Below are 21,066 nucleotides of genomic sequence, written 5' to 3'. Positions count from 1 at the left end.
ATAATGTATTTGATAGGCCTCTATTTGTTGCCCACCCTGCTGTAGTCATGTTGTTGTGATGTGACATGTCATCAAGTAAATGAGACCAAATTCGGGTTGTTACTTTTCTCATTATTGTGGACAATAAATACTGTTGTACTGTACCTTCAAGACTGTCTTCAATCATTCTAGATGGGTGGATCTGACGAACACTAGCGGCAGAGCGGCACCCCGAGCAGCATCCTTCCTGGATCTGGATCCATCTGGATCTAACAAACAAAGTTAGCTTCATAATTCAAGATTGTATTATGATTCTGTCTGATGTTGATATTGTTTTATTTCTTATGTGTGACCATTACCTAATCTATAGTCTTTCCAGCACTGGTGATATTTTCCTCTTTTATTTTGAAGGAAGTGTTTCGCATGTTCCGGTCATATCTTGTCTGGCTTAACGTGTTCTGGGCTGGTCGTTGGCTGACGTCACGCAGACACTCCCTGTTTATCAGGGACTGGAACAACTACCCGAATATGAAGCGAACAGCGCGCTCCTCTCCCCGAGCGTCTCCGCTGTTAACGCCGTGTCCGCTCACCGTCTCCGGCCGCAGACATGACTCTGTCTCTGGCGTGGCTCTCGGCTCTGGCTGCGGGTCTTTTCTCCGCTCACCTTTTGCAGAAACTCTGTTTCCCGTACTTTTGGAGGGACCTCCTGTTTCTACTGAAGGTGACGAGGTACGGCGTGAAGCTGGAGCTGTCCAAGCTGACGTCCAGCGTGTGTACCGTCCTGGACCGGTTCGTTCTGCAGGCGCAGCGCATCCCCGACAAGCCGTTCGTCGTCTTCGACGGCGGCGTCCACACCTACCGGGACATCGAACAGCGCAGCAACAGGCTCGCCAACGTTTTTCTCCGGACGGTGAAGTTGAGGAAAGGAGAATGCATCGCCTTGCTCATGAGCAACGAGCCCGACTTCCTGTGCGTTTGGTTCGGGTTGGCGAAGGTCGGCTGTTCGGTCGCTTTCCTCAACACGAACATCAAGTCCAAGTCTCTGCTGCACTGCTTCAGCTGCTGCGGAGCCAGAACGCTCATCGTCGGTTCAGGTACAGTTCACTTGTTACACTGTGGGTTGCACAAGCTCATCACCTGTTAACTGCTCTGTCTGGTCAAATCCATACATTGTTTTTCTTTTTTACAAATATTTTTATTAAAATATGCAGGCGCTATTTACTGATTCCATGCATTAAGTCTGTTCCCAATATGCCTCACCAGAGTCACTACTTCATGACTCCTTCTGTCCTTTAGTCAGTGTGTGGCTATTTTGGAATGATGGCACAGACATGTTCATGTTCAAGACTCTGCACATTGTCATACATTTTTTTTAATCTCAGTTGACAAATTCTGTGAAACTGACACCACAATGAATAAACACAGAATATGATTAATTCCTGCGTTTGTGTTTTCCACTAGTATATTTTTCTCGTTCAAATACACAGATATCGGGATGCATATTGGAGATGATTATCTTGCAATGTATCAAGTATCTTACAATTGTGATGTTATCGTGGGCGAAATATCGTGATATTATTGTATCGTGACTTACTCTGTGAGTATAGGCCTGACATGTGCATTACGTTGACGGAGGATGTCCTATGTTGTACAGATTATTTCAGGCAGTCTTTTGCGATGTGTATATCACGCATGTTCATATCACGATGAAAAAGCACTCCGTCATTCAGCCATACGTGATGGTTATGCTAGCCTAAATAATCGCCCTGTCGTGCATCATTAAGAGCAGTCAGTGATGGTAGAAATCAGTCTCTAAATATGTTTTTCAAAAAGTATGAATCACTGAAACCATGAGTGGTCCTACAGCATACAATCATAAATATGCACAAAATATGAGGCTGATGGGTCCGGCAGTTTGCGAGATAAGCCATGGACAGATCACACACACACACGCACGCACAAACATTATTTTCTCAGGCTTCGCTTAGCAGAGATAATGATCAGTAGACTATCAAAATAGTTAATTATCTGTTAATTACAGATTTCATAGTTGTTTTGAAGACTCGGGCTAATCGGAATTCTGACGCTCATTGAGTACATCACACGGCCTGCGGCACCGTATCCGTCCCTCTGGTTCCGCAAAGTCGTGATGTTTTGTAAAAAGAGACACCGTTGCAGCGTTATGCCATAAAGCAAAGTTATTTATTAAAGGTACGATCGCGACATATTTTTGACTCTCCTTTCCGTGATTACACCGCAATCAGTAAAAAGGCCGAATGTTTCGCTTGGGAGAGGCTGCTGTGGCAAGTGCGACGCCTACTCTACTTCGCTCCTCTTCTTCAGCTGGCTGGCTGGTACCGCCATCGCTGAAATCAAACAAATGTCGCTCAGCAAAGTCCAGACTCTTCTCTGTTCTGGTCCTCAGTGGTGGAACGAACTCCCGACCGATCTCAGGACAGCAGAGTCATTTGCCATCTTCCAAAAAAGACCCAAGACTCACCTGTTCAGACTTCACCTCGACTCTGCATAGTATGACCCACTTCCACCAAAAAAGCACTTCTATGTTCTTACTTTGATCATAGCACTACTTGCTGAACAGCTACTACTTTACTGAGATGAGGACCTTACACTTGTTTCTATTTTTTTGCTCTTACTTTTTCGGCAATGATATGTTGTGGTTTCTTTCTTTTGACAAATGTACTTATTGTAAGTCACTTTGGACAAAAGCATCTGCTAAATGCCCTAAATGTAAATGTAGTGCGAAAGGTCAGTATAACCAGTTGTGTTTGGTCTTTGACTGAGTATCAGACCGGTTTGAAAATGCTTAAACTGGCCCAAGCCTACTTTACACATCTATTAAATAACATGTATTTCAAAGATACAATCCTTAAGTTTGGTATGATTTCCAATAGTGAACACCAACCTCTGCATGTCTGCCAGGTCGGTTGTGTCGCTCAGCTGTGAACTGGGTGGCGTTGCAGCGAGAGACTGGAATGATCGCTGAACACTTCCAAACTCGTTAATATACAACCAATCGGAGAAATCAGGATATTTAATATTTGCTGTGTATTTTGGTGTCACAATAATATGAAATGTTGCTGAATCATATTCACCCATTCCACCCATGTTCACTGGAAGCACCCTGTTCCTACATTTAATTGGATTCACTGTGCTGCAGTCATGTGACAGGATGACGGCTCAACCAAACAAGCATGATATTGGTCAGGAGCCCTGTCCTCACTGCAACCCCAGTGAAACAGGAGGAGGATTCATGGAATCACTGGAACAGACAGACACTGGCCTTCATTTATCAATCTTGCGTGAAAACGGGCGCAGATCTGAGTGTAGATTTGGTTGTACGACAGGACACACGTGTGATTTATGAAACGTTCGTATCTGACCAATCTCAGCGTAGGAATGAGCGGGTCTTGATAAATGCGGCAGCTGAATTCAATCGTCATTAACATGTTACGCCCTTAAATATTCCTGTTTCGGAGGCCTCGCCCACTGAGGTCAAACATGGAGAGACCAAATACTGGTAAGAAAAAAAACGTTTCCGACACGGAGATGAAGAGTGGAGTGAAAGGGGCCCATAAAAACGCTGTCTGGAAGAAGATCACAGAGGCAGTCAACAGCGTTGCCGTAGAGGAACGGACTCCGGCTGAGGTTTGAATATAATTATCAATAACTTAACCTATGCCTCACAACTTAAATTAATCTTTTCATCCGCAGCCTAAAAGCTTATGCCTGCTAATTAATCAAGACTATTCTTTACATTTAGGTCAAGAAAAAGTGGTCCGATTTAAAGCTGGCCACCAAAAAAGCGCGTTGCTGCACTGAAGCAGACTGGAGGAGGCCAACCAGACTCCAGCCTGATCCTGACGGGGACCGAGGAGAAAATTGCCTCATTGATAGGGTCAGAGTCCATCTCAGGCATAAGCGGTGGAGGAGACACAGACGCACTCGCGTCAGAGCCAGAGCAGAATGGTAACCAACAACCCCCTTTTGCTTGCATTGTAAAAATCAACCTGACTGTACACAATTTCTTACAAATAATTAGGCTTACACATGTTACATGGGTGACATTTTTATTGTATTAAATGTTTTAGCGCCAGGCACCAGCATGATGTCGGCCAGGTCTCCTCCCCAGAGCGGTCCCACTGCTGCCCCCCGTGCTGCGCCCAGACCAAACATCATCACTGCAGAGGTTCTGGAGAGAGAGGCGGAGATGTGCAGTTTATTGACAGCAGTTGTCGGCGCACTTGGGGCAATAAATGACACCCTAAAAGAAATAAATGAAACTCTAAAAAAGCCATAATAAAATGTTCAAATGACTATACGTTGTCCGTTTAGTATGCCTTTTTCACCAACAATATTTCACATTACTGATTAAATACTGCAGAGCATTTGCACGAGTTTAAGGTATACTTTACATTTTAAAAGCGCTGAATGAGGTCCTGTCTCCTCCGTATAGCCCCCAGTGGAGGCTGTGCTGGCCACGGTTCCATGGGCATTGGCGCGTCTGTTTAGCCTATCATATTGTTTAATTTTTTTAAAAGTGGTATCAGTGAAAATGTGGGCTTAAAAAAAAAAAGTTTGTTTTATTCGTTTTAAGAATCCGTTTTGATCTGTTTTTAATATGTGACTTCTTATGCTTAATGACAGCTGAGGTTTGTTATTTTCATATTTTGCTGTGCTGCACCGCAAATCCACAGACTCAGATTTGCGTACACAAGCTCAGACCTAATGTGAGATCTGATCGTAGCGTCCGCTCACGTCCAAATTGATAAATGTATCATGTAAATAAAAAGTTTGCGTGGAAATGGACGTACGCACGTTTTTCTGTCGTACGTTCGTTTGATAAATGAGGGCCACTGAGAGTAGATGTGGGCGATACATAAGCACCGTACTAACAAATGTGTATGACTGTTGTCAATCAGTCTTTTACAGTATGACTCTCTGACTGCTTTGCAAGACTACAGTTCTGTATTTGGTCCATATATAAGAAGTGGACATAGTCATCATGGCCTATTTTTTGGTGGACTACTGTTTTGAGGCTTCAAATTCTGCATTTTGGCCATCAACTTTTGGCAACTTTTGGAAGGTAAACTTAAATTCAAGGTAACAGTGTAAAGGACCATCCCAGTCTAATTCTGACTCCTCAGAGATTCCTCCTGTCTTCAACACATTTTGTATGCAGTGTTTAATTCACTGCCATTCATGTTGAAACAGTGTGTAAAAACATTCTACGAGACTGTTAAGTCTCTGGGTGTAGGTATCTCAATCTTGTGAAAATCACAGCATTGTTTTATATAAAATTACTGGATTACTTTCATAAAAAACATTAAAACTCACACATTGATATCAAATCACGTCTATGTCTGCAGCTAGAATGTTGTGGTTTCACTTGTAAAGTCAGACATCTTCCAGTTTACGTAAGTGACCCAGGTGGAGCTAGCCGGTAATATGAAGTTCTAGGGAGTCTTATTTCGGCGTACGCCGACCTCGATAACAAGCACATTCTTTTCACTCTCAGCACAAGGCACACATGATCGCTCGGCAGCATCCCATTGGCCAAAAGTTCTCTGGCTGGCTCTGATTGGACTTTGTAACCAGGAAACTCTGAGATAAGCAACGCTTGTGTGAGATACACTCAACGTTAGTTAAGAATCCACAATTCAATGTAGAGAAGAAGATCCTGATCAGAGAACAAGTTCCCCACACTCACAGTGTGAATATGAGGAAGACGTACTGGGAGAAGGTGGACATCATTCATTTTATAGCCTGTTGAGTCATGTCAGTACCAGCCTGAATTTCAGTCTTCAGCCAATCGTTGACCACCTTTATACTTTGCTTCTGCCCTCTCTGCTGTCAATCACAACAGAGCCAAGAGAGCTGTTGAGCTGTATGTTACTACACCTCGAAAAATACTTCCTCATTGGCCCTGGTCAGGTTTCTCCATAGACTTTGTGACTGGGTGACCCACTTCTGAAGGGAACACCACTTTCCTAACCCGGGTCCACAGATTGTCTCCCAGTTCTGAAAGGCATTCTGCTTGCTGCCTCATTTAGTCTGTCCTCTGGTGATTTAGGGATCTCCGACGTCTCATCATTAAAAACCTTACCACCCGGAGTTAGCAGCTCATTTGGGTCTGCAATACTAGTAAATCATTTCTCTGCCTCTAGTTCTCCCTTTTCCAGTGCGCCGAGGTTGAACCACCAGGAGGTTGGGTTGGCTTTGGCCCAGGCTCTCATAAGCCACTGCTGTCTAGTCCGGAGAAGGGGGTCTCTGATTCTGAGTTTGGCTGTGGGTTGCCGACCCCTGCTCATTGACACAATGTATAATTTGCACACACTCATTACAGTTGCATTTTTAAATGACCCAGTCAATCTATGCAGGGTTGTCATGAAACACAAGTACTAGTTTCACAATCCTTTTAAAAGTATGTTTATTATGTTGAATGAAGTCACACTATATTATTAGCTTCCTATTTGCTCTGATGTTTCGACATCATACACTCTCTAAGGAAGCAGCTGGCTAAGAAGGTACATTTAGATGGAGTTACCCATTTGAGAACATGGAAATGCCTGCGATTGCAGCCCACATTGCTGTCCTCAAAAGGCTACAATTGTTATTGATTATATAGAAATATCAAACATGTTTGACACCAAATCACAGCCTGGATTTTCTATGGTGATCAGCAAGAACAATGTTTATTCATTTTTGATGCAAAAAAACTTCCCACATAGTGCATCACATATTACATATATTACACATATTACAGTTATATATACACATGTTATATATACACATATTACACATATTACAGTTTTTCTCCATTGGTTTGGCTCTTTTCTTGAAACAGAAATTACATTCTCAAAACAACATGGACAGATCTCCAAACCATTTGGCAATTGTCCACAACAGAATTGCATTTCTCATTAATTTCATCAAATTGCAATTGTCTTAGTACATGTCTCAATATGTCATTACATCTTTGCAAATTTTTAAGTACAGGTAGTCTACATTAAGCACAATTTCCAAGTGAATAGATCTTGTTGATCTAAACTGATTGTCGATTCTCAGTCTAATGGTTGTTCTCTGCAAAACATGTCAGCATCATTTCATTGTGTAAGTCATCACTTGCACAATAGTCTGTTCAACTGTCAAATTAGTCAAGAACATAATACCATGAATACCATATATGAATCTCTTGGAACATTTGATAAATTGAGTACAGTAATTAACAGTCAGGTGAAACTACAACTTGACTAATGAAGGAGGAGTTTCACTCATCTCAGATGACCAATCAAACAGTAGCCTATGTTTAGTTACCTGACAGGTGCTGTCTGCCATTTATGAACATGGAGGCACCTGGCCATCCCATTGAAGAGTTTTTCTCCGCTTGGAGGTAGAGAGTGTATGAGCATCAGGTGCAAAATCAAAGGTCCCTGCTCCAGGCAATGGACGCTGCATGTGAAGACATAACAGGAGATCAGTGTAGGGGATGGTTGCAACATGCATGCCGTTTCTTCCCTCGTTGCATCGCAAGGGAGAATATACGCTGTGATGTGGATGAGCTCCAACCTAGTCTACTCTTGGCGTAAGGCGCAAGGCGCAAATAAAGTACATTCATTCAAGGCGAATTACAGCTGGCAGAGTGGCAGTTTGGCTGACCGGCGCGCAGTGCGTACACATCACCAAGACCTCACAGGCAGGTTTCCACAGTTCCAGGCACATTTAAATGCAATAAATAATCACAACAAATACTATTTATTCCAACTAATTGAATCAACACATGAGTTTATATCTATATACAGTAGATTGTCCCGTCACATCTGACGTCAGATCAAAGGCGGATTGCAAGCGTAAAGGAAACTCAGCCTGACTGAATTAACACAGCTGAAACTGTGATGCAAACTAACAAGTTCACATCTCTCTCAGCCCCCCCTACCCGAAAAACAGTGATTTAGGGGCGCGCAGGTGGCGGAGTGGTTAGAGCGCATGCCATGTATGTTACACGTACGCATACGCCGCCGATCCCGGTTGGAATCCCGTCCGAAGGTCTTTTGCTGCATGTCACACCTCCCCCTCTCTCTGTCTCTCTCTCTCTCTCTCACTCCTGTTTTTCATATCTATCCACTGCTAATAAAATCTGTCTATGCCTGAAAAAATACAGCGCTTTTGGGGATCGTGTTCTGCTTGTGCGCTGGTCTCGCGCATGGGCAGCCTGTTGTCCGTGGAGAGACGTGCAACTTTGCCGCGAGCTGGAACCGGACAATACACACGCACAGCGCGTGATGTGCGTGGTGGGAGCGGCGGCGCTGCTTCTGTCATTAGGTTGTTAAGTGACAAACTTGCACTGAACCTCCCCTAACGCATTAAAGGTGAGGAGAGGAGCTCATTTGATTGGTGAAGATCTGAATCGGCTGTATTAATCCCAGTCCACGCCTCTTCTCTTCCTCGTCTCCCACTCACGCCTTCTTCTCCTCCCTCTTTTCCACTTGCGCGGGTGGGAGTGATGGGAGGCGTGCCTGCGCTAGCCTGCGCGGAGCACGAAACTTGCAAAGTCCAGGCAGACACACCCCGACGGCGTGGCGCAGGTGCGCTGCGTGCTGACTACGCCTAGTCTACGAAACTAGGGCCCATCTAGTTTCGCCACGCCGACGGAGTGTGTCCGCCTGGACTGCAAGTTTCGTGCACAGCGCAGGCTAGCGCAGGCACGCCTCCCGTCACTCCCACCAGCGCAAGTGGAAAAGAGGGAGGAGAAGAAGGCGTGAGTGGGAGACGAGGGCGATACGAGGCGTGGAGTGGGAATGTCGCTCAGCAAAGTCCAGACTGTTCTCTGTCCTGGCGCCTCAGTGGTGGAACGAACTCCCGACTAATGTCAGGACAGCAGAGTCATTTGCCATCTTCCGAAAAAGGCTCAAGACTCTACATAGCATGACCCCACACAGCAACACCCCCCCCCCCCCCAAAAAAAAACAACCTTACCTATAGCACTCTGATCATAGCACTGTTGCTCTTGAAGTACTACTTTACTCAGATGAGGACCTAACACTTGTTCTATTTTTAGCTCTTACTTTATCGGCAATGATACGTTGTGGTTTCTTTGTCTCCTTCTTTTGACAAATGTACTTATTGTAAGTCGCTTTGGACAAAAGCGTCTGCTAAATGACCTAAATGTAAATGATTAACACAGACGATTCAGATCTTCACCAATCAAATGAGCTGCTCTCCTCACCTTTAATGCGTTAGGGGAGGTTCAGTGCAAGTTTCGTCACTTGACAACCCACTGACAGAAGCAGTGCCGCCGCTCCCACCACGCGCTGTGCGTGTGTATCATAATAATAACAATGCCGATATTATAAAAAACAGGAGAGAGAGAGGGAGATGTTTTGGTCTGAGAGGCTGAGTTTCCGTTATGCGTGCAATCCGCCTTTGACCTGACGTCAGATGTGACGGGACAATCTATATAGATATAAATTTATTCACTAATTGATTCAATTAGTTGCATTAAATAGTGTTTGTTGTGATTATTTATTGCATTTAAATGTGCCTAGAACTGTGGAAACCTGCCTGTGAGGTCTTGGCGACGTGTGCGCACTGCACGCCGGTCAGCCAAACTGCCACTCCACCAGCTATAATTCGCCTTGAATGAATGTACTTTATTTGCGCCTTGCGCCTTACGCCAAGAGTAGACTAGGTTGGAGCTGGCGGGCTTTCGGCGAAGTCTCGGCAAGGCTTTTTGACACGAAACTTCCTCTGCACCAAGCTGAATCTGTGAAGCCTTCCCCTGCTGCGCCGCCACACCCATCTTGGCGCAGGCGATCCACCAAACTGCCAAACTGACCGTGCGCAAGGCTGCACGGGTCGAAACTTGCATTACGCCGGCTCCGCCACCCTGCGCTGCGCCACGAAACTAGGGCCCCTAAACATTTTGACTTGCAGTGCTTACACAATGCCAAAGGGATGATACATTTTCGGGGCACTGACTATTTATATGAGAAAGAAATTTGGTTTTGACAAATGAGTGAACTGTTTTGGGAGAGATATGAGCTTTTGCCGGTGAGCCATGGTGTTGTGCTGAACCATCCAGGTTCTTTTGGCAAAAGCAAAGTGTTGAGAACGTCCGGTCTGTTTCAAGAAATGAGCCAAAGCAATTGAGAAGGATCTTTGCAATTTTGTGGCACTGAGTCTTTATATGGGGAAGGAATTTAGTTTTGAAGCATAAGTGAACAGTTTTGGGAGAGATATGAGCTTTTGCAAGTGAGCTGTGGTGTTGTACTGAACTGTAAGAACTTTATGCCAAATTATCTTAGAGTTTTGAGAATGTCATTTCTGTTTCAAGATGATTTTCATTATACATTTCCGACCCCCACTTTGGGAACCCCTGATATTCATCCCCTCCATGTGACACATACTGCTGACCTGCTAAAGGTCCTCCAGAAAGAGTAAAACATTTGTCTATGTGCGTCTACCAAAAGAATGCTTTTTGTGAAATCTAACTTTGCTGTCTCCATCTCCCAGATTTAGTGGAGTCTCTGGATGGCATTCTACCCGACCTGCTGAAGGACAACATTCAGGTGTGGGCCATGAAGAGCCATAGTGAGCACCTACAGGTGCACACTCTGTTAGATAAGGTGGATGCAGCCTCTGAGCAACCTGTACCAGCAGTGTTACGTGCCACCCCCTCCCTCAAATCCCCTACCCTCTACATCTTCACCTCTGGAACAACCGGTGAGTCTGTGGTTTCTTACAGCCCACTGAGAGGGACATTTTAAATCCTAGTGCTTACGGAAACAATTAAAAAATATGCTTAAAACTCAGTGTTTCCCCTAGAATTTTTTTCAGGCCCGGTGGTACCCACCGAAAAAACCCTAAACAGACGAGACGTGTGGGATGGTGTATTGGTGCTGTTGGATTAAGTCAGGTGGCACAGCAAGCAGTCTGCAATTCTGCAATTATTATATTTGCATTCAACATTTTTGTTCAACCAGAGTGTATTCAAGATCACAAGGAGAGAGTGACTTATTAAGGTGCTGGTTGATGGAAATGATCAGGGTCCAGAAAAATATGGCTGGAAAATCACATTAATAGCATCACATTAATAGCTACAGATACTGTAAAACACTACAACGACATATGAGTGCATATATTGTCTTATTTTATCAAGTAAAATATAAGTTATAGGTTTACTCAACAGCAGTTAACTCAGAGTTCCACATCTTATCAAAAACAATCCTGGGCAAACGGGCTTTGGCCGGTTGTACATACGTCATCACGTCCTAATACTACACACACATGGCGTGATGTTGTTTTTAAGGAGCGCCGTCTCTGCTTATATTTCTCGACAACACTCGACCTGCATCAGCGCATGTGCGCACGAGCGGATCTGTGCGAGCAGACAGCGCGAGCGCAGCGGGTTTTGGACGGAGACACACAGCGGCATTTTTATTATGTAAAAATAAATAATAATGTAATGTAATAAAATAAATATTATGGACCCTATGGACCGGTTCCGCTCACACCATGAGTCTAAAGAGTGCAACAGCTTATCAAAATACAGTGTCAACGTTCCGTGTTTTCAAAGTAGAAAGCGACATCGTGGTGGTTTAACGAGGCGGAATGGCATCAGAACAACATCAAGCGCGTAAAGTACACGAAGAAAAAAGTAGCGGGAGCGCGCGGCGAGGATTGTTGCGGCCGCGCGTCTTGCGGAGCAAGTCTGCTGTGCTGCGCGGAGGCGCTCCTAATGTAAATGATTATTGATTTATGAATGAATTGATAGGTGGCTTATTTTTGGTATATTGTTTTTTTTTTTGGCCTGGCGGCAGGTCTCCTTGGCCTGGCGAGCCGCCAGGCCTGTACAATGGTAGGGGAAACACTGAAACTTGCATAGTAGTAAAACATACTGGAACCACTTAACCTCACATTTAGTCAAGAAACACATTTTTATTGCATCAAATATAGAACACAGATATAGATTCCACATGTTTTCCTAAAAATCTGTCTGAATTTACCATGAAATCAAGACTTTTTAGAAAGACACTAAAAGCTTGTTTCCACTGGATGTCATCCATCTGTCAGAAGTCGAGTGGCGAGCGAGAACAAACCCGGAGGGACGGTGTGCATCATCAGTAACGACTGTACATGACTCCGTCTCACTGTACTCTTTATAGGAGTCAGCAGCAGCTACCAAAGTACCACATATTAGAAGAATTTCAATGGACTGTACCAACACTTGACATTTCGATGCATAGAGGTAGCACATGGCTATGTATTCTCTCTCTGTGTTAAAATTGTATTCAACAGGGCAAGGATTCAAGGATACAAGGGTCAGTTATTGTCATTGTACAACACAGGGATGAAAAACGAATTATTTTCTGTCATATGACATCAGTAATAAACAGAAAAAAACAACTTATTAAAGTGTAAGACCGGCGAAAATGGACCCCAGTCTTTTTCGCCATGAAAAAACATCAAATAAGCCATCCAGACATTTTTTTTCAGTGATCACCCATGTATTGAGAAACGCATCCACAACGGCATATTCTAACCACTAATATTGCTCAAAATAGCACCAAACCTCTTCAGTAGCATGATAAGGGTCCTTACACATAAAACTAAGCACCAACAACGTAGTTAGCGAACCCGGAGTTTATTAAAAAAGACTAGTTTACAAGTCTGTGCCTTACCAGTAGGTCCATGTTGACATAGTCAATTACCGAATGCACTGGAGTTCAGTTCAATGAGGAAAGTCTTGGCATTTATAATTCCATGGAAAATGCATTACTTGGCTGTTTGTGATGATGTCTATCGAGTGTTGACACGGAAATGAAAGGAAATGAAACCACAACGTTTATGTGTTTTGCTGGAACAAATCATCTCCTGTTGCATTGCATTCGATAATCGACTTCTACGGACTATACTACGAGAGTACCTGGAAGTTGGGCAGTGAGTAAGTCTTTCAAAACAGTCCTTTTTAATAAACTCCTGGTTGGCTAACTACGTTGTTGGTGTTGGTTTTATGTGACCCTTATCATGCTACTGAAGAGGTTTGGTGCTATTTTGAGCAATATTAGTGGTTAAAATATGCCGTTGTGGATGCGTTAGGCGCATCGCCCCAATCTAATCAGTGTTGGCGCTATGGGGCTGTTAGGATCTTTCGAGGCTTTCTCGATACATGGGTGATCACTGAAAAAAAATGTCTGGATGGATTATTTGATGTTTTTTCATGGCGAAAAAGACTATGGGGTCCATTTTCGCCGGTCTTACACTTTAAGACACAAACATTGCATTGAGATATGCAGTTGAAATAGACAGAAAGTATCAAATATTTAATTTGCTATTTCTTGTAATGCAGTATCATGTCTTACTTCCACAGGGCTCCCAAAGGCCGCGGTGATCACTCACCTGCAGAGCTTGAAGGCAGCAGCAGGGTTCTGGGCATTTGGAGCGACTGAGGATGATGTGATGTACATCCCTCTGCCGCTCTACCACAGTGCAGCTTCCTTGATTGGTATAGGAGGAACCATCGAGCTGGGTAGGCCTCACACTGTCTACGAGTATTTTGTAGACGTTTGTTTTGTAGTATCCTGTCAGATGAAACTGACATCTAGCAAAAAAGTTGATCAGGTTTGTTTGTCACCGCATCCCCCAGACAAAATCCAGATTCTGCCTCGTTTCTTTAGCTTCTATTAACTGTGTTTACCTTCAAAGTATGCCAAATTATCTGTTAGCAGTTCCTATTTGCAATGTAGCTGTGGATGTGCTATGAAAACCTGAGGATGCCAGGGAGTGTTCTCTCTCCGATCCTACAGTGATTTATGGTCATTCATTCATTCAGAGTCATGACTGAGGACTGTTTTTACTTAAGCCCAAGTTATGCTTCCGCGTTGACACAACGCAAGGGGGCTTGCGGACCCCTTACGTGCACCTCCCAAAAATCCTAGACGCGCGTCGAGGCGACGCAACACCAACGCAACACCAACGCAGCGGCATTGGCTGTGATTGGTCCGCTAACTACATACGCTGGAGACCGCTTTTCCGGTTTCCACTCATATACACCGCCATTTAAGCTTTTAATAGGCTACTTTTATTGTTTGCGCCTTGTTTTATTGTTTGCACCTTGTCGCTTTTGCACAAAGAAATAAAACACCAAGTTCTGAAAAATTGTGGATGTTTAAAGCCGGAAGGTAAACAAATAGGCTATAACGAGGCTAACGACGATATACGTCAAGAGTCTCGGTCGGTCGGTCAGTCTTTACAAAAAACAAAGCGCCCTTTACCGGTGTGGCATTGAATTGCATTTCGACACGTAAACCCAACGCAGAACCATCACGGTCTCCAAGCAACTGCGTGGCCATGGCGTGGCCATTGCGTGATCACTACGCGGAAGCATAACCGAGCCTTTAGTTCACCACATGCACAATCTTTGCTTCATGTCTTTCACTCTTCGTGCCACCAAGTTGAGAACCTCTGAATGTATCATTGTTGCCACATTCATTTTAAGAGTTTACATTGACATATACCCATGTTGTGTATGTAGCTTGTGGGCGTGGTGGTCTTAAATTGTGTTGTGGTCAGGTGCATTTTTGGCACTAGACAAGGAACCTTGTGAAAATGTCATGTCCCAATTATCCTTGCGAAAAATAATTGCGATTTACGATATTATCACGATAATCATCCAAATATGGTTAAAACCCTTAAGCTGTGTTCACACCTAATGCGACACAAATTTGCCACATTGCCTATAAAGTCAATGCAAAGATGCGAATACACACAAATACACCTGAATGACGCACATTTGTATTTGTGAATAACTAGCGTGCAACGCTCTGACGTGAAACCAATCAGCGTTGAGTTTGCCTGCCACATGAGCTGAAAGAGGCAGGTAGCACTTTCAATCTGTTCTTGTGGGGAGGGTCATGGTCTGCATGTCTCAGGCCTGCAGGTCTCAGGCCTGCAGGTCTCAGGTCTGCATGTCTCAGGTCTGCATGTCTCAGGTCTGGATGTCTCAGGTCTGCATGTCTCAGGTCTGGATGTCTCAGGTCTGGATGTCTCAGGTCTGGATGTCTCAGGTGTGCATGTCTCAGGTCTGGATGTCTCAGGTATACATGTCTCAGGTCTGCATGTCTCAGGTCTGGATTTCTCAGGTCTGGATTTCTCAGGTCGGGATGTCTCAGGTCTGGATGTCTCAGGTCTGCATGTCTCAGGTCAGCATGTCTCAGGTCTAGATGTCTCAGGTCTGAATGTCTCTTAGAGGGACCCTTAGAGGCACCCTTAGAGGCAGGTTGTGCAGGTGGTTGAAGTGATGCCTCAAACGCTGGAAGGAGCAGGTGTAAGCGTTACAAACATGGCATCCAATACACTTGGCATACATGTTAGCATAGCCTAGCTCTGATCGATCTGAACTCCATTCGGAAACAACCATTTTTAAAGTTAATTGCTTATCGCCTTACAGACAGACTTAACATACCATGACTTCTGACCTTTTACAAATCGTCATTATGTTGTTATTTCGGCATCCTTTTTCATCCATTTATTGCAAGTAAATCACAACAAAATTGTTTGATTTGGGCTCATTCTGCTGTAGTAAACCAGCTGTTGTTTATCTTGCTATTCACACTGAATACAGCTTGATTGCATTGATCGAGCACCTCTGGGTGATGTTATGAACTCAACCAAGATGACGTTTGATTAGCTGGCGTATCGGGGTTCACAATAGAAATTCAATAGAGGAAAGGAAAGGAACACTTCATTTCCTGGCCTTTAAAGGCAATGAGACCCTCCGATTGGTTTAATGACAATACAAAATGTAATCAGCTTTAAAATGTGGAATATTGTAGAATTTGCCAAAATGTGGATGCGATTTATGAAAACTAAGGCTTTTATTACCATTTGTAAGCATCACATGATGGTGCCAATGCATCATCTAGCTAGATATTTCACCTGTCGGGAGCTCCAGCCGATGAGAGCGTAGTGTTGAGGGGAAATCTTGAGAGAGGGGTCAACTGTTAGTCATCTAAAATATCCCAGTGAGAGCAGGATGATCAGCTGACTAAATGAAGACAGGTTCAACTAATCCTGGAGAGTGAACACACGGCCTCTTACCTAGACCCTGAGAGCATCACTGATACACTGATGCAGATCCCAAATTCACTGTGACGACGATGTGCGCGGCGAACTTCTCACTATCTGATCACAAGCTTCGTATGAGGAGTTCAAGCTCATCTGTAAAACACAGTACTGTGTCTTAATGAACCAGACAATGTTATATTGTTACTGTAGCACTTTAATCTGGAGCTCAAATACTATATGAAACAACTTTGACAGGTACGGTGGCTGGGGAGGAACATACAAGGTGAACTTGCACTTTACAACAGCGCCCCCAGTGGTTTATCAATACATTACACCCAGAATCACAGAGAGGGAGAGTCTGGTTATCGGACCGCTGGTCTGAAACTGATGAACACTTTTCTGAACAATATGAACAGCTGAACACAATTATAAGTGTAACAATGATTAGCACATGTTTATGAATATAGGCTGAATTAATCTAAAGAATGGTCACATGGCAATATGTAATGAACACATTTCTGAAGTGACTGAGATACACATAAGATCAATATATCCTGGCTGGTCTGGCGCAGGCTAGCTCCACAGGATAAATCTCTATGGCAGTGGCGAGCGGTGACCTTTTACTCTGGTCATGCTGAAGTGTCAATACCATGCGCGCCCGTGAGGGGGCATTATATTTTTTAATAAAAAATATAATATGGTTAGTGGAAACAGCTTGTAGTGATCACGTTGGTCCAGAGTACATTTGATCACTATAAGCGGTTGATTACTAAAACCGAATTGTTATTACAGTATTTCACTAATTTTTTTATGGAGAACATCATCTAAATGCCAGTTGTATAGTTTTTCAATGAGAAAAATGTAACGAAGCGGTCGTCAGCGCGATCCTCTCGTCAGCTCCAAACTCACCCGTCTGCACCTCAATCACAGACCACAGCTGGTTTTCCGCACAGCATTTACAGTAACTCACTGACACGTCTCAGATCAGTAGGCGCTGCTGCCGGTGTGTTTTTAAAACGAACTAGGCTAGTAGCGCCGCAGATTTCTCATTCCCCACCTTGTTTGACTGAGAGTGTTTCGAGATGGTTTTCATGAATGAACAGGCAATATGTCGCTGTCAGACCGGATCGTTTGACGGGAGGGGGGTCGGCTAGCTAGCCATTTATGTTTCTCATACGTGCTAGCTTGAAAGTGACGGACGGAATTCTTTGCAGTCTTTGTGATATTTACTTCAGGAGTAGGCCGTCCACTTGAAATTATAGCTTTCTTTTCCTCAAAAGGTCTCCGCGAAAACGGCACTGAACGCAAAGCCTGAATATAATTAATATTTTCAGCCATTTTGACCAGGCTACACAATGAATGAACCACTGACAGTTTCCCGCTGAACAATTCAAACAAGTCATTTTTGCGCATGCGCGTTGGCAGATAAGCTGCTTCACTGACAGCTTTTTTGCCATTCAAAACGCTCATCTACAGTAAACACAGCCTTTAGCAGTAACTGTACTAGTCGGTGTCACAGTGCGCATGCGCGAAACAAGCTGTCAGCTTTCCAGCTTTTCGCAAGCAAAATGGGACAGATTAGGCACGGATTTAAGACCAAAACAGTAAAACTAAGGTATTGTATAATTGAACACACTGCCAGATTAATATTTTCAATTATTTTTATTGAAGGGCTTGGGCATGCACTGCATTTATAGCTTATTATGACCGCTCGCCCATGCTCTATGGTAACTTATTTCATAACATATCCAACATGCTTTCATGCTGCGGGTCAGCCAGGATGACTGGGAAATCCTGGCTTAATCCCCTTTTTGCATTTTTTGTGCAGGTTTTGTGCAACAGCCCCCTGGACTGAAATGCATCATAATAAGAAGGTTGTATGCTCCGTAGAAAAGCAGATTGATGAGCAAGGTCATTTTTCATTTTTAAATGTCGCTTGCTCTGCGGCAGTTTCCATAGAATTTAAAAATGATCTATTTTCCAATCTAAAACAGCGCTGCACTCAAATTCCGGCGCATAATATTTCATAATATTATCAAATAGGAGTCTGAACTCATTTGGGATGTTTGAAATAGAAAAGCGTCAGAACCACAAACATTGGTTACAGAGCAAAAAAGGAGGGAAAAGGTATTAAAACAGAAAAAGACGGTCCAAATAGACGATTACTTTTGGAACTTTGAAGAATCTTTTGTGTTTATATTTTTACTTTTAATCAAAATGGACTTTGAATGACTGTTTTAATGTTGACAGTCTTACGCTGATATGAAGGCATGTGTTGTCGTTACATAAAGCCATAATATGTTAGCCGTCTTATGATTTGAGTTCCGAGTTAGATGCAGAAGAGCCAGCTGGCAGCCCGGTCCACTGAGCAGAGTGTAAGTGCCAAACAATGTGATCCCTCTCAGGAGCCGCCATTTCACTTCAACTAGTGGCTTAATGAGAGGTCCAGCGGGAAGTGGACACTGGAGGCTATTATGGACAACATTATTGTTTTGGGTCATTGTTGTGTTTCCCCTCTTCCTAGAATGGCCCACTGTGGGAATCTTCATATTTTGGGTTGAGTACGGTAGAAACTGCTTGTGTCAGCAACTTAAGTATACTTGAGTGTACTTGCAGACACACTTATCATCAGTATACTTCACGTGTTAATAAAAAGTCAACTTGAAGTTTGCAGCTCATTTCATACTAAGTGTATTTTGGTTGAATTTAAATTTAAAACATTTGAAGTATATTTTGTACTTTGATTAATTCATTAATTATTTATTAACTTCAGTATACTAAGAATACTTTAGTACATGGCTGTGTATTTAATTATTTACATGCTTCATTTATGAAATCAAAATTTGTTCTCTTTGTGTTTGGAGCATTACTTTAAAAATGTGTTTATTGTCTGCTAATATATAAGCAATATACCATTAATATATTCTTGTTGTTGTAATAATATGCTCGAATATACTTCTGGTTTATTCCAATTAATTAATCATTTAAAAAATATATACTTCCAGTCCATTGTTACAATAATCAATTTTAGCATAAATGTAAAAAAATGTACCAAAAATATAGTACATTATTATTAATACAAAACAAAGTTGACTCTACACTTAGTAGTAATTACATTTAACTTTCACTTAAAGTATATTTTCCGATGATGTATTTACAGAAATTGTACTTTGAAAGTCTGTTAAAAGTGTTAATGAACAAATAGCCAAAAGTAAGATGTTAGTACATTTTGATTTTATATCCAGATAGTACGTTTCTTTCTTTAGTATATATGTAATACATTATTGAAAATGTAATTATAGTTTAAATACACTATATTACACTGCCAAAACAAATAAATAAGGGAACACATAATCATCACAGTCTAACATCAAGTCAGTTAGACTTCAGGGAGATCAATGTGTCAATGTGGGCTTGTCTCCTTGGTGACAAGCCCCAAGGAGGAATCAAATTCTCTCTGCTTCTCCTTCCTGCTTCTACTCTAGTTCTGCTTCTAGTGTCCTTGTCACTACTTGTAGCATGAGGTGGAACCTGCAGCCCAATCAGGTTCACAGGTAGTCCAGCACCTCCAGGATCCACATCCATACATGAGGTCACAAGAAGGTTTGCTGTCTCCCAGCACAGTCTCAAGAGCCTGGAGGAGGACCAGGAGACCGTTACACCAGGAGTGCTGGACAGAAGGTCAGGACCAGTGTCTGCTCCTTTGTGGAGGAGGACCAGGAGGGGCAGTACCAGAGTCCCACAACATGACCTCCAGCAGACTACTGATGTTCATGTTTCTGACTAATGAAGGCCCAACGTCCTCTAGTGGGACCTGGTCTCACAGCCCAGCACCATGCAGCTTGATTCACCAGAGAACACCAGAACTGGCAGGTCCACCATCAGTGCCCCGTTCTCTTCACAGATGAGACCATGTGACAGGTGTGAAAGAGTCTGTAGACGCGTGGTGAACGCTATAACATTATTCAGCAGGACTGGTCTGGTGGTGGGTCAGTGGTGGTCTGGGGAAGCATACTGGATCCTACAGACCTCTATTTCATAGCCAACCATACCCTGAGTGCTGTCAGGTACCGGGATGAGAACAGCACTTATTTTGTGTGGTGTTTAACTAAATAATCGTTGAGGTTGAGAAGTTTAGCTCATCTGCAATTAAGCACATTGACCACACAAGGTCCAACCTTATACAAGGTTTCACCTAGTCATGATTACTTTGATTTTTGGTGTGATTTGGTATCCAGCCCTCAATGGGTTGATTCATCATTCTGTTCTAAAAAAAAGTGAAGATTTTCAACTTGAATAATTCATTCATGATATTACCATTTTAATGTTCTTTAATATAAATGCTTAATTATGTGATAATCTTCATTTTTAGCTTCAGCATGATTTGTTCTCTTGGAGCTATAATAATCAAAATTCAAGAATCTTGGTTTATTTTGTACATTATAGCCAGGCATAGTTGTCTTACACTCTTCAACTACCAGTCATGAGAACATGTCATATTTACTGTTTGATATCTATAAAAGAACACAGGTCAAATTCAACTGTGTTATTTTGTATCGTTGGAGAGAAGGAATGAACTCATCAGACTGCGATGAGCTTGAACGTACACAAAATAACATGAACTCTTTGACCGTTCCCATGAGACAACATTGGCAGACGTCTGTTATTTGCAATAGATTAGTTTAGTAGGCCAAAGAGAATGCCACACTTGATACTTTGTACATCACGCAGGAACCATGTGTTCTGTGTGATTTAGGCAAGTTGTTACATCCCTACAATTTTTAATCACAATCCTGACGGGTTCACCATCAAATAAGGTAACAATTGTCTGCCACGGTTGTTGTTAAATTTTTGTTGATATATTTATTCCATGCTCGGCCGACCACGCACCTGTCCCGGTACCGGTTGTGTTTCTGGTGTTTTTTAATGATTCTAAACGATGACGCTCCGACAGTAAAGGCAGCGTTCCCAGCCTGTCTCTGGCCGTACTGCAGAATGTCGGCC

General features: G+C 43.0%; 1 protein-coding gene across 1 annotated transcript in view; it reads left to right on the top strand.

Annotated features, from left to right (window-relative positions):
• The first annotated feature begins 409 nt into the window (after window positions 1-409).
• slc27a6 (solute carrier family 27 member 6) overlaps window positions 410-21,066 on the top strand; it is a 64,505-nt gene continuing 43,848 nt past the window's right edge. The window contains exons 1-3 of the mRNA XM_084034436.1: window positions 410-1,073; window positions 10,510-10,719; window positions 13,367-13,525. Of these exons, the coding sequence (XP_083890562.1) occupies window positions 587-1,073; window positions 10,510-10,719; window positions 13,367-13,525 (856 nt within the window). The 5' untranslated portion in view covers window positions 410-586. The remainder of the gene's footprint in view (window positions 1,074-10,509; window positions 10,720-13,366; window positions 13,526-21,066) is intronic.

Source organism: Eutrigla gurnardus (assembly GCF_963514095.1).
Source record: "Eutrigla gurnardus genome assembly, chromosome: 19".
Taxonomy (NCBI): domain Eukaryota; kingdom Metazoa; phylum Chordata; class Actinopteri; order Perciformes; family Triglidae; genus Eutrigla; species Eutrigla gurnardus.
Note: the sequence above shows the minus strand (reverse complement) of the source record. Positions and strands in the feature narration are given on the sequence as shown.